This window comes from Meleagris gallopavo, chromosome 2, assembly GCF_905368555.1.
Source record: "Meleagris gallopavo chromosome 2, MGAL_WU_HG_1.1, whole genome shotgun sequence".
In the NCBI taxonomy this organism is placed as follows: domain Eukaryota; kingdom Metazoa; phylum Chordata; class Aves; order Galliformes; family Phasianidae; genus Meleagris; species Meleagris gallopavo.
The window spans coordinates 17,017,095-17,031,481 of NC_139405.1; the positions used below are offsets into that span (position 1 = coordinate 17,017,095).

The window sequence follows — 14,387 nt, forward strand, 5'->3', positions numbered from 1 at the left end:
GAAAGATCCAGCTAGCACGCTGGCATGTAGAATGATTCAAAATACCGACCTTCATGAGTAACAAATATATGAGCAGTGGAAGACCGGTAATAGCGAATTGGCCTTTACTGGTTTAATGTCTCCCCTAGATAACCTTGCACCACTTGTTCAGTGCTCTTCTTAAGAAACATGCCTTCTGAAAAGCTTAAAACCGTTAAACAGGTATATTTGAAAATCATCTACCAAAAATTTGGCATTTGCAGTGTCGCTCCTGATATGAGCCCGTATATCCCAGAAGCAAAATCCTTAAGTTTCAAGAAAAATATCTGTTCTCCTACAATTTTGGAACATTTGGCCAGATGATTTCTGGTTCTGTTGGTGGTTCACCTACAACCCCCATGGTAAGCTGTCAGACTACAAGAAAGCCACACTTTAACCTCTGGTAAGAGTGTCAGGGTTGTGAACAGCTACAAAGCAGCATTTACACTTTCAGTACCATGCCAAGTTGAATTGGGCACCACCTAAGCTGAAAGCAAAAAAAAAAAAAAAGCAAAGAAAAAAAAAGTCAATGATAAAGCTACGTAGTTTAGTACGTTAAAACAAAACCAAGAACGATAGTATTTGTATAAGGTTCCAAAAATACACAGATAGAAAAGAAAATCACTATATACAACTCAGGTTGTTAAAGTGAGCAGGGAGATTGAACAGTGTGAGACATGCTTTCCCAGTTACAAGCTCAAAACAGAAGTGCAAAAGAAATTAAAGCTATGTTTGAAGTGATTTACCTGTCAGGACAAAGGAGGCTGGAATATCGGCCTCAGTATTAGAGAAATCTCCACCCCACTCCCAACACATACACGCAAAATAGCTTAAATTTTTCCGTAACACAGCATTTCATTCAAATGGTGTCCCCCTGAGTTTAGTTACCATAGGGACAGTTTGTCTGATTCTTATGTTTGCCTACATATCAAGTGATGCATAGGCAGCTTCTCAGTTCTCCTGCTTTGGCCAACAATACCTGCAAGCTGCAGGCAGTGAAAGCAGCAGGTAGCCTGCAGGTAGCTGGCTCCCAATGCTCCTGCTGCTAGCTCTGCAAGACCTTGCTGTAAGAAAGCAGTTGTGCTGAATGCAGGTGTGGAGCTATGGCTGAGGAACGAAGGAATTGTTCTATAGGTCTCTGTACTCAGAGCGAAGGACAACTTCAGACAAGTGCTTTTAGCAGGCTAAGCTCTACATGCATCTATCCGTGCAAATGTAGAATATGGCTGCCAAGACCTAGAATTAGGGCGTGTGCACGTGAAGACTGGATAGAAGGCCTTTCCTTGTAAGTTTACAAAAATATATAGGCAATAGCGTAATTTAAGAAGTCTGTTTTACTTGTTACAGAGATCCCAAAAAAGTATTCGCTGCTTTTCAGACATTCCAGACAAGGTCACTTATAACAAAAAAAGTCAAGTTCTCTAAAACATGATTTTAAAAGCATTTCTTTTCTTCAAGTGAACAGGACATCTGCTTTTAAGCTCAACTTTTTAGTCAGTTAAGACTGAATTTATTTAAGATTTTATGTGAACATACGCATAAACACAAATAAGTTTACTTTCAACACATTTGCACGGGAAAAAAAAAAAAAAAGGTTAACTGTTCAAAATGTAACAGAGCAGGTCTGGTTAGTATGTATCTATTGCAAATCTTAAAGATCCTGTGCATTAGGCCCACCCATCCAGAAAGCAGGGGAAAAGTCTCAATGAAAGAAAATTCACGTTCAAGTCTAAGTGGTGTGTTGAAGAGCCAGCAGCCTACGTGACACCATGAAGCTAATCACAGTATCCAAACGAGCAGACCTGCTTGGGCTACTAAAGCAGTGTATCCTCCTGAAGGCGTCAGTGACTCCCCAAGTTATTTTCTGTTTCGAAGGCGTTTAGATTTCCTAGGACAGTCTGTGGAATCAACCGCCTTCCTCCGTTTTCTAGGAGATTGTTCATTTGAACCAGAACCTGAAGAACTTCCTACTGCGCTCTCCATCACCTCTCGCAGCTTGCGTTCGAGCTCAGCCAATCGGGCGTTCTGTTCACCTATGATTTGGGTTTGCTCTAGCAGTTTCTGATCTTGATCTTGGAGTTGTTTCTGTTGCTCTTGCACCTTGGTGCGAAGCTCTGAGATTTCCCGCTTTAGCACTGTCACACCCGCACCGTTTGCTTTTACTTGCTGCTGGAGTTTGGTGACTTCCTGTCTCGAAGGATTCTGCTTGGAGAACAGCTGCATTGTTGTTAGTGCTGCAGAAGGCCCTGGAACTTCAGAGAAAACTCTGGTTAGTACTCCACATCGTTTAGACAAAAGCAGAAATCGTGTCCCACTTCTACTTTGCTTACCCCTACATCACCCCCTAGCACAAATCTGAGTACTGGCTGGGTGAACATGGAAACAGACTTACTGTTATTTTAAGTATCTAACAAGAGCACATGGCATTTCAGGTCACAGCTAGTTCAATTTTAGATACTTGGATTTCCAGTAGCATGGAAAACAGCTCATTCTTCATTTTCCATACATAAGGCCGTCCCCCCCCTTCAGCCAGATCAACAATTACAGAGAGAACATGTGGTCAGCTAGAGTTAGTGATACATGTTAAGTCAAAAACCTGCAGTGCAGCTATAAATTAGACGTATTATACAATAGCTATATAAAATGTATTTCAGTAGGGCACTCTTATTCTGCTGTCATAGTTGTAGATAGATACAATTCTAATTGTTTTTTATTCAGGGCGTAACAAGATATCTCAGTTTAACTTACTTTTTAGAAGAAGGGGATTTATTTTCCATGATGATGTATACTCATTCTTCCTAAGTCCTAAAATCATACTGGAGTTTGAGCTTGGGAATGTTGTTTTTATTAAAATTCCTGCAAATCAAGGAGACTAACAGCTACTGTATAATTTCTTTCACTTTTTCTAACATAAAAAGGTATCCATCACTTTTTCTACTGTTTTCTAACAATGCAGTGCAAGTAAAATGCAACTTGTAAGCACTATGAAGACAGAACAATCTGGAACAGCCTTGAACAGTCATCCTCTTCTTTTTTTTCTTTAAGATCCACTTATTTGACACTAAAGGGTTGCCATCAGATATACTATTCCCTCAACACAGGATAGGTACTTTCACATCACATTAAGCCTTGGGTTTGGTGAGCAGACTGACATCAACTATGGTTTTGGGCAATGCTTCCTTAGCTGACAGACTCATTGGAATTGAGGTATAATTATCTAGATATAATTAAGAGGTGGAATACAGTCTTATGGCCAAAGGGATGGATGAGACATGCAACAAACTACAAGCAGTTCCTACAGTTCAGCCTATCATTTTTGGTTAAGCTGTAATTTTTCTTTTTTGAGTTATCCTTTCAAAGAGCATATTGCAATCCAATTCTCCGATGGTGTGTGGAAAGAAGTTCAGTATGGGGAAAACACTACAGTTCTACTAACTTTTTGTTTCTGGCCATTCTATGAGGCAACTACCTTAACACTTCAGTTCACATCAATTACGGAAAGCCTGAGAGGTTATACAAAGGACCAGTTTGATTATTTACAGACCATTATTTTAGCTGCCTTTTCAGTGTTACGCACAAGCATTCTGATTGTTAACATGTACCTTGTTGCTTTGGGAATGCAAAGAAAGCACATACTTGTGTGTTCTAGCTCTCTATGTACTACAGCAGCTTAGGCCAATTCATTTGCTGATCCTTACTAAATATAAAAGGCGTCTTGAGTTGTCATCTCATGTGCCAAATTTCAACCAAGTGCAACGATAAAGTCTCATTCATTGGTGGCACAAAAGCGTTTGTTTAATGAATACACACTATGCATAATTGTTACATACATTCAAGTGACCGTTCTTTTGCCAATACAAAGCCTCCTTAAATTACAAAGCGAATGAATTTCATGGCTGGCATTCTTAAGACACAAGTATCGTTAATTCTTATGTGATAAAGCTCACTTATTCAAAGGAGGGAGCTTTAAAAAGATAGTGCTCTGAGTTTTAATAAATAAAATAATAAAAAAACAACAAAACCCACTTAACTATACATTGCATTTAATACCTGGGGCAGCTCCTATCAGACGTCCTGATACATCTGACCCAGGAAGCTTCCTTTTCAGTATTGGAACAATCTTCTCATCAAAATATTCCATAGCCATGGAAGAAATGTCCCTTAGTTCTTGAAGAACTTCATGAGCTCTCTGAGGAGCTCTTGTAGAGTTTACATACCTTAGCACACGGTAAATTTCATCTATTACCTAAAACATTTAAGAAGAATTAGGATTTTTCCGATAAAGACAAGATTATCTCAGATCATTCTAAAAGCGTTGGCACATCAGAGACTTTCACTATAGAACTATTACTCCTGCACATCACTGTGTGTTAGTTCTTTATTGGTGTTTGGAAATGAAGTATTGTTTGCGATATACCAGACAAACCATTCACTTGATGGATCACAGTTCTATTGAAACTCGTGAAATAACATCTGTGTGAAATTGTTTTACTGCATCCACACTGGAATTCTACATGCTCAGTAAAGCATCATCGTTTCTTTTTGGAGAACCAAGATGGAAGCCATTCAGCTAAGCAGTCATTCCCACAGCCAGTCATGAGACATGCACAACATAGGAATGGAATAGCAAGAATTACTGTTATGTCAGTCTGAAGAGCTGTAAATATTTACATGAATTCGCTTGCTCCTACTCAAAATATTGCAAATTTGGATTACACCCAAAATGTATTACGAAATACCAATCCAGGACTGGCAGAGAGCATAAGCACCCTCTTAACAGGCTTGAAAAGCAGCTTTTTGTTTAGCAGAACTATAGAGATGAAAGGTGCCTCACTAATCTATGAATTACAGTCTGAGCAGGCCAAGATAGGAGTGCTGGTTTCTTACTACAGAAACTACCAAGCCAGGAATTTTGCACATGATTAAGAATAGCTTAAGACTCTACTGAAGGATGTGGGCTTTAAGAGCCTAGAATCAACAGAGCTGCATCTTGTGTTTTCATAAAGGAAGCTTAGCTAAAAAGCTCCAAAAGACATCATCAAAGCATCCCATCTCACAGCAAGCTCCCAAAGGCTTCTTTCTCTAATTTTACCCACATTACATCCCGTCAGTAACCACATCTACAAAGCATTCTTTTGCTATCTTCAACATAAAATCTTGCAGTGGCACTTCACTATGAAGTGTAAAGAACCCTTAACACAATACGCTGAACCTCAAACCAGGATTCACGTATTCTAACACATTAATTTTCTGAAAGTTCTGCAGCAGCTTCATTCAGGGCAGGTGGGGGAAAATCACAAGCTGAGCCTTGAATAGGCTTAACCAAAACCTGACTTTCTGGTGAACTGATAACTGTGGTGAAAGAGCAGCAGCAGTATCAAGTTCATATACCAAGTAAACAGTTAAAAAGGTCTCTTTTAGCTGTTACACAGGAATACAAATAATGTCTTTATGACCCAGTGCCCAGAAGGAAAATGGCTGCCAAACTTGTTTGCACAACTCCTACACACCCCAGGTCTAGCTTCAGCATTGCCTTTCCACCTACCCTGAGGAAAAGTAAGGCAACATTTCTTTTAGGTATTCTATTCAGTACATGAATATCATGGCCTTACATTTATTTGACTTTGTTATATTACATTGTATTTTAAATTAGATTATAGATATAAAAATAATATAAACTTAATAAACCTAAATATATTAAACTACAGTAATTTAGATTAACTTAGTATCAAGGCAATAAAAGTGTATGGAAATCAAGTTACCTCTTCAAGATAAAAACTATTCATGCTGATAGCCTATCCTGCTGACTGAATGCAGAAATGCCTGCCATGCTTCATCTCAATCCAACAGCTAACTTCTGCATTCATCCCAGAGCAACCCAGTTATCTGCCCACGAATAGCAGAACCTTAGGCTAATGGTCACAGATTTTGTTTCAATCTAAGGTTTTTTTGAGTTTCTTCCTCAGACGATGATCTTGTCAATTCCCCTCTATCCCTCTGTTTTCACAGCTTATAAAACAATCCTATCGCTTGGTTAATTTATACTTTATGCTGGGGTAGTAGTCTGAAATACCAGAACTGTTTAGTAGTAATAATATTGAACAGAGTTTACATACATTTAAAGTTTACCCACCTAATTTACAGAAACACCTCATCCACAGCAACACTGAAAGGTGTTTCCACATACTATACATCTCATATATACATCTCACTTCAATTAACTTGAAGTATTCAAACCATATGAAAAGATCTTAAAGTCTTCTGCTGTATCTTCTGATGACCTGGACTCCAGCTATTTTGTACAGTTACAATTCAGAGTTAAAACCTACATATCCTGTGTTGTAAAAATCCTTGTAAAAATCCTGAGGGAAAGTAGATATTAAATTTTAAATAGTATTTAGATACAGTCTGGTTCATTCATTTCACACTCCTGTTACAGAGGAGCATTAACTTGTGTGTTCTAAGTATGTCAATCAGTTTCAGTATGCACATATATTACATAATCTGGGGCAGCTGGGACAAATGTACTTGAAGTTACACAATCATGTTTTTTAAAAACATACACATTCACATAAATTAGACTACATTTTACCTTTCCAGGTATGAAGCAACAGAGATTGGAATCCACATACTTCATGAAAGTCATATTTAACAAAGAGAGTCTTGTTTCTACAGCAGCAAGGATGTCTGCATGACGAGCTAATGAATGGTTTCTTCTTTCTGACTCTCGTCTAGAAGACAGACCATTAAGTGATTTACATGCAGTAATTTAACAATGAGTTCACAAAATAAAACTGTAACTATCACTCAAGTTAATTTAATCCTTAAAACCATTTAGAGGTTTGAAAACACAACCGCTACATTTGTTCTGTCTACGGACAAAACATGGCAGAGATTAGATATCAGCTCATAATAGCACAGTGCACTTTCTGAAGACAAGTTTTTTTTTTCTCTAAATAATTACATCTTTTGCTACCCATAAACTCTGTATGTCATTTGGGACTCTAAAAGCAGGCTTTCAGTACTAACTAGCAGCAGACAATGAGTCAGGGTGGTTATTTTTATTCTCCCATATTCCTGCACTTAGTATTTCAATGCAACACACAAATTTAATATAGCATTACTGCTTGCTACAAAGTTCAAGCTTTTGGCAAATAATCTCAGCAGTAAGTAGCATTTAGTTTCTTCGCTTTGACTGGGAAATCTGATAGGATACAGCAGCAGCAACTGCACTTTATACACTGGAAAGAGGAGAAAACATATTGCTTTTGAGAGAACCATAAGCTCCCAGTAATGAGAGCTCACAGCCTCCTCCCTTTCCTAATTTATTCCTTGGCACTGAAGAACCTTGCTTTTTTAAGCAGAGCCATAGACAAATCATCGGTTTGTCTTGAAGAGGAATGGCATTTATTCGTTCCTAAGAGTCCCTTCTGGATTTGCCAGAAAGGCTGAAGAACACAAGACTCTTCTTTACTCTGTTTAGAACACCAGAGACAATTTCCAATATTCCAGCTCCTTGAATAGTATAATACAAGGTACATTCATCCACACCATTATCTTGTAATTAGATCTTAGGTTATAATGCTTTTGGGGGGAAAAACAGAAAACAAAAGAGATACAAATTTTCAAGATATGTAACTAAATTAGCCAGCAAGAATCTCCCTTTTAGCGTAATGCTGAAAAGAATCTAGCACACTGAAGTTCAACTACAATTTTAGCTGGTACATACCTTGGAAGCTGAGCTTTAACTTGCTTTTGACACAAGTTGTGGTATCTTTCCACTTTTAGAAATCCCTGATTTAACATTCGTTGACAAACCAAGTCCATTCGTTTACAAACCTGTATTTAAGTAAAAACAAATCTCTTAAGTATCAAATAATGTCACAAGACACTTTTACTATTTATTACCTTACACATACTTACTGAGTAGCACAAGATTCCCTTAGCATTTTTTCTTGAATTTCAAGACACAGAAACTGCAGTACAATTTAAGGCATTGCCATCTCTAATACTGATCATGAGGGAGTGCTACATTCCACACAGTTCACAAGCAAGTCTCCTGATTCTTCATAACAAGAGACAGTAGGCTGAATTCCACTCATGCATAAGCAGACATAATTTCCTTCTAATGACAATGGAAGTTGAAAAGCCCTCTTGTCATCAAGAATCACTCTGGTAGATGGCCTTGGAGGTCTTTTCCAACCTTGGTGTTCTATGATTCTATGAAGTCAGTGTTATCTGATCTCAGAAAGATGCCTCAGAAACAAGAAATGATGTTTTTCCTTCAATGCTTATAGTTCATCTTTTGGAAGACAGACAAAATTAAAGAATTATGCACTACAGCCCACAAGAAGCAAGATTCCTTTTCGTATAGAAGTCTTCTCTGTTTAACAGATTCCTTTGTTGGCTACGTTGGATACCAACAGCTGTTTTCTTTCACAGCGGTAGGTAGTAATGACGTTAATACCTGCTCTAATGCTACCAAACCCCTGAAACAGAAAGTCACACTTGCACAAGGGCTGTGTTAACAATACAGTTATGCAGCGGGGGAAAAACAAGCAAGCAAAAAACTCCAAAATCCTAGATACGTTGTTAGGGACAAACAGTGGAAAAGCACAAAGAGAAATTTTCATCATGTTTATACTGACATCTGGTGGCAGAAAATACCTCCCATATCCAAAAGGCGGCAGGCTGTAACAGCTAACAACTGCACTGGATTTTTAAACATAAGATTTTCTAATTTTACTCATTTGCTCCGGTTTCTGGACGTTGTCCATGTTTGTGACAATAAGCAGTCTAGAACCCAAACACTAAACTGATACCATTAGAAACCAATAATGTCTGTCTGCAGCTTATTTAATCAGTCAGCTCTTAGATCTCAGCTGATTCCTGATGACACCATTTAAAAATATGACACTTGAAGTTACAAGAATAATATGCCTCTCTGAGACTGCTTTGTCAGCAGTCGTACCTAAAGTAGCATTATCACCATTTTCACTGCTCATATTGGTCCAAGACAGTTTCTGATACTTCCTATCTGTAGGACTGTAAGAAAGCCAGAAGTTCAAATTTGCTCTTATTTGCCAAGTTTTGTGGATATTTCCTTACTCTATCCATAAAGCTACATCAGCCCACATTCCCTCAAATGCCAGTCCAACTAGAACACTGTGTTCAAATTTCAGTGTTAGAAAGTTGTTCCGAGACCACATGAAATGCAAAAGGTGGCTGCTGCTTAGCATGGTGAAATGTATACAGTAACATCTGACAGAAGAGCTCATTTTCCACTTTGTTATAAACAAAGCGACTCAATCTGCTAGAAGACCACCAGCTTCCCTTCCTTCAAGCATGTGTTATTTCTTCCCAACTTCCAGTATCAAAACTGGAGGTAAAAACATATTCCAAGTGTCTAGATTCATTCCATGTTCTTTTTTAAGATCAATAGAGGCTACACAGATGCCTTTCTAGGTTAAAGAATAAGTGACAAAATGCTGATGACTTCAGCAAGCCTTAAAATAGAAATGCCTGTAAATACAGATTTATTGAAACTGTGGGAAGATTAAAGCTGAGCTGTCCTTATTTGCGCTCTGCAGAACACTAGTGCAAAGTTGCTGCAGAATCTAAGACACTTCTGATGTGTGCCTCAATCCAAGGCAACCTTATCTTCAATGTTCATGGAAGGCATTTATTAACTGTTTGCTTTTCATTGTGGGACTGTTTGTTTGCAGTCACGTTTACTGTAGCAACAGCCCAAATGGAAATGTATTTCCAAGCTGAGACTAAGGACATCATTATCACCCCATTCAGAAGTGTCCAGCTCTCATCCTCTTGGCCGACTGCATCTGGAAAGGGAACTTAGAGCAGCACAATCCCATCCTACTGTTTTAGGACAACTGACCAAAGTTTGTAACTGTGACACCGCTATTGTAAATTGTTATGTTGCAGCCATGCTCAAAACTAACCACCCTTCATTAGGAGGAGCACTACTCAGCATTCCAAATGCCACATCACTGCGTCTCAAAAAGAAGACTTGTTTCTTCCAGACGAGAATGTTACCACGTTTAATAGACATTACACATATTCATTTACCAGTTGAATTCAAAGTGATTTCAGAAGGAAGTACTGACTCAATTTTACTCCATTTTATTCAGGAAAGTGCAGGCTCCACTTAAGTGAATATGGCATCATACAAATAAGGCATAATTAAGTGAAATGACTTGTTCCAGAAAAATGGCTCTAGGTTTTCATTCCTGCTTTGCCATTTTCCTACTCACAATTTAAGGCTATTTAGAGAGAAAAAGTGTTCCCTCGCCCTGCACCAGCATTCAAAGCTATCAGTTTAGGGACTCCACACTTTTTGTCAGTGTATGTACGGTGTATGTAAGCTTTGTTTAGGCCAATTGATGTCCTGCCTTCCCCAAGGTGCTTTAATCCTAAGAATGTGGTATTCCATAGGATAATGAGGCTGTTTAGGAGCATACTTTTAATGAGCATGAGACCTAAGGAATTTAATCCCTGCCGTTCAATTAATTTGGTCCCATAACATATCCTTAGCAGAATGCTACTCATTATGAAATGCATTATGAGAAGCAGCTCAAGTAAGTTCTTAAAGAAAAGTTTGCTGTTTGCGCAATGCACAAACACACAAGTGTATCCTAAAGTTATCTGCCCTTAAAAACCTGACAACGATGAATTTCCATTATGAATTCATGCCTAAACAATGTTATTTTGAAATCCTACCATAATTCTCCATCAATATTGTCTGGAGTTATGTCCAGTCTCCTCACCTGTTTAGCCTCCAGTGAACTGCCAAAATAACACCTTTAGTTTTGCATAGCAATTGAAAAGATCGAGCTGATTAAGTATATGTGGTTTTGACTAGGCCAGAACAGGACAGTGATTCTTGACGTTAGTGCTGGTTAAACAAGACAAGTGTGCTTTTCGTGTACTTTCTCACCTTGTGTGCTTAAGGGTACCATGAGGAATTCGATGAAAATTAAGGTTTTTGGCTGTCACCTACTCAAAAATTAAAAATAGGGAAAGATCAATTTCCCCAGTGCCCGTATGCCATGCTGTCCCACTGGCATCATCCAAGGGGATCCTTGGGGCAACAAAGCCAGTGAAGGGTGTGGAGCACCAGGGGAGGTTCAGGTTGAATATTAGGAAAAACTTCTCTGAAAGTTAAGCATTGGCACAGGCTGCCCAAGGAGGTGGTGGAGTCACTGTCCCTGGAGGTGTTCAAGAAACACGTAGATGTGGCATTTGCAGACAGGGTGGTGATGGGTCAATGAGATGATCTGAAGTGTCTTTTCCTGCCTTCATGATTCTATGAGTAGTTTCCCTCATTTACATCTAGTGTATGTGCATCTCTACTGATATTTATCCACTTTGTTTTTGTTGTTCTTGAAATGGCTCAAAGCAAGTCTTCTTGAAAAAACGGACTCATGTCACATAAGAGAGGTGTGGAGAGTTAAGCAGTTATTTAAGTCCTTACACCATCTTTCCCATTCTGAACTTCACTGCTGACAAAGCATTATTTACAAACACTAACAGCTTTAGAGGAAGAAAAAAAAAACCCTCTACTGCCTAGTGACAGTTCCCACAGCTACCATTTATAAAATGCAAAACTGAAGCAAAGAGCAGTGCCTAGTGCGGCATACATAGAGTATATGATAGTAAGCACACCCAAACACAGTATATGTACTTCCCTTTATCCAAACTGTAGAGGCTGCAATCCAAAACAGTCATACTAATTTTTTTTCCCACACATCCACTATCTACTCTCACAGAAGAGGCAAGTCTTTGGAGATTATAGGACTGACAGCATGCTAGAAATATTAAGTACTATATCATACAACGGTCTGGGTTGGAAGGGACTCTGAAGCCCACCAAGCCCGAACCCCCAGCTATGGGCAGGGCTGCCCCCCCCAGCTCAGCTGCCCAGGGCCGCATCCTACCTGGCCTGGAGCACCTCTAGGGATGGGGCACCGCAGCTCTATGGGCAGCTGTGCCAGGGCCTCACTGCCTTCTGACTGTACAGTGTATTTGGTGCAGTATGAATAAAAACAGAGCTTCTGCTTAAAGAGCTTTCAGTTTAGAATCAGGTTGCTGATCTGGGACAAATGAGGTCCAATTCTCTGCAGAAATACACATGTAATACTATCTGGTTTAAGCTAATGAGCTCTTAAACTAGAAACAGCACAGGCAAGTTGACTGAGGGTTACATAAGCTGTGTATTAATTCCCTCACTATTATTCCATACATGATCTCATACAAAATTGAGCAAGATCGCAGCCAGTCATATTATGGCACAGTTTACACGAGGCTCCTGAGGTAGGCAGTTGAAGACTAATACTGATCTCCTCGCTGACCTCCAAGCTTTTTTGAGCACAATGAAGTTTGCAGGTGGAGCTCGTATCTTTTATTAGATCCGTGAGCACGGCTGGGAGCAGCGGGCAGACTCTCGGGCAGACACGGCTTTAACTCTTCCTTTCTTGCCCCACATTTCTTTCTAGACACCGGGTAGGGTCCTCGGAGCAGCGATCTCGCCATCTCCTACACCCGGGGATTTACGTCTCCGGCACCCCTCGCTGCTTTACAGGGCTCGAATGGGATCAAAGGCGTTAAGAGGCGGCAGGGTCCCGCTAGGAACGCGTGCACGGCGCACACCTGCACGCCCGTATGGGAGGCGCGGGGCGGGCAGAAGGGGGAAGCCCCAGCCCTGCCCAACCGCCTGCCCGCCTCCTCCCCGGCTCTGCTCCCGCTCCGGCGGCTCCCGGGTCGGCCGCGGCACGGCCCCTCGCCCGCCTTCCCTCCCCTCCCCAGCCCCTACCAGGCGGAGCTGGCTCGTCTCGTCGTAGGACAGGAAGCTGAGGATGCTCTCGATGGCCACGATGGGCAGCCCCATCAGCGTGTTGCTCTGAGGCGGCTGCTCCAAGGGCGCCGGGGCTTCGGGAGACTGCGAGAGCGGGGGCGGGGAGAGCCGCGCCGAACCTGGGGCGCCGCCTTCCCCCTCCGACAGGAGCCGCTCCTCCGTCGCCGCCATCTTACAGCCCGTCCTTCCTCTGCTGAGGGCGGGCGGCCGGCCTTCCTCTGACGGCACTTCCGCTCTCGCTTGAGGAGGGCGGGGACTGCAGTGGGTCCCCGGGGCCCTGTGGGTTCAGGGGGAGCGGAGAAGGGGGAGCAAGGCTCTCTGCCTGCGGGAGAGCCCGCTGCGAGGGGTGGCTGAGGGCACAGGTGACCCTGTCAGCGAGTATAGAGCGGGATAAAAGCATAAGTGAGTTTTTGAAGGACAGTTGGTTTGACAGTTGTTTGGAAACACGGTGAAGTTCCACAGCGCATTCTAGATCTGGTGTGTTCTTTACACCAAGTACTTGAAGTAACCACTGTAGTTGCAGATGAGCTCAATAAACCAGCAATTTGCCTCACGCTGCTGGTTTTATACCGTGTTCACAGAACTGTAGGGGGTAGAAGGGACCTCTGGGGATCATCTGGTCCAACCCCCTGCTGCAGCAGCTCCCCACAGCAGGTCACAGAGGTAGGCGTCTTGGGTATCTTCAGAGGAGAGTCTGTAGCCTCTCTGGGCAGCCTGTTCCAGCACTCCACCATTCTCACACTAAAAACGTTCTTCCTTCTTGTGTTTGGAGTCTTGACAACTCCATACAGAACTGTAACATTGTGCATTTTTGCTCTCTTTCTGATTGGTTGAGAGATAACTAGCAGAACAGAACTGTAGCAGTCTTGTGAAGGCCCCAGAACAAAACCTGTACTAAAACACTCTTGTGAAAGGTACCAACAACTGCTGTACCCAAGCACAAGTCAGGAATTAGTGGTCTTGCTTAAGGTGGTCTTAGGTCCCTCATACAACCACAACCCTCCATGACCACCATGGAAGAAGCACAGCTGGTGCAGCATGCACGCAGTGCTTGATACTGGACATTGTATGTCTGGCAACAACTCCTGGCTCAAATAGAAGGAGCCACTGTACAGCATATAAGGCATATGCTTTTATCAGCCAGTGGCGCTTGCTCCATTACATCCTCAACCACCCCAGAAGCAGAAGGACAGATCCTCAGAATATAGGATCACAGAATTAAGGCCATATTGTTCAACTCCACTGCAATTAACAGAGACACCACAGCTAGACCAGGTTGCCCAGGGCCTATCCAGCCTCACCTTGAAAATCTCCAGGGACAGGGCATCAACCATATCCCTAGGCAACCTGTTCCATTGCCTCACCACTCTCTCTGTAAAAGATTTTTTCCTTATATCTAACCTAAATCTACCCTCCCTGAGCTTGAACATAAGATTCACAGCAGTGACTTACTTTTCTTTCCCTTTCTCTCCCTCCTTTTCCTCTCTTATTCTCCTAT

General features: G+C 41.3%; 1 protein-coding gene across 2 annotated transcripts; it reads right to left on the minus strand.

Annotated features, from left to right (window-relative positions):
- Positions 1-1,492: 1,492 nt before the first annotated feature.
- FBXO28 (F-box protein 28) lies at positions 1,493-13,112 on the minus strand. Of its 2 annotated transcripts, XM_019612639.3 has the most exons (6): positions 12,848-13,112; positions 7,748-7,857; positions 6,611-6,749; positions 4,069-4,264; positions 2,767-2,874; positions 1,493-2,270 (listed from the first exon to the last, which is right to left on the minus strand). In XM_019612639.3, the coding sequence occupies exons 1-6, from the start codon at positions 13,058-13,060 to the stop codon at positions 1,876-1,878; spliced, it is 1,161 nt and encodes a 386-aa protein (XP_019468184.1). In that variant the 5' UTR covers positions 13,061-13,112; the 3' UTR covers positions 1,493-1,875. The 2 variants fall into 2 exon arrangements, with proteins under 2 accessions (XP_019468184.1, XP_010704973.1); XM_010706671.4 differs by lacking the exon at positions 2,767-2,874 and having other exon boundaries at positions 12,848-13,111.
- Positions 13,113-14,387: the final 1,275 nt, after the last annotated feature.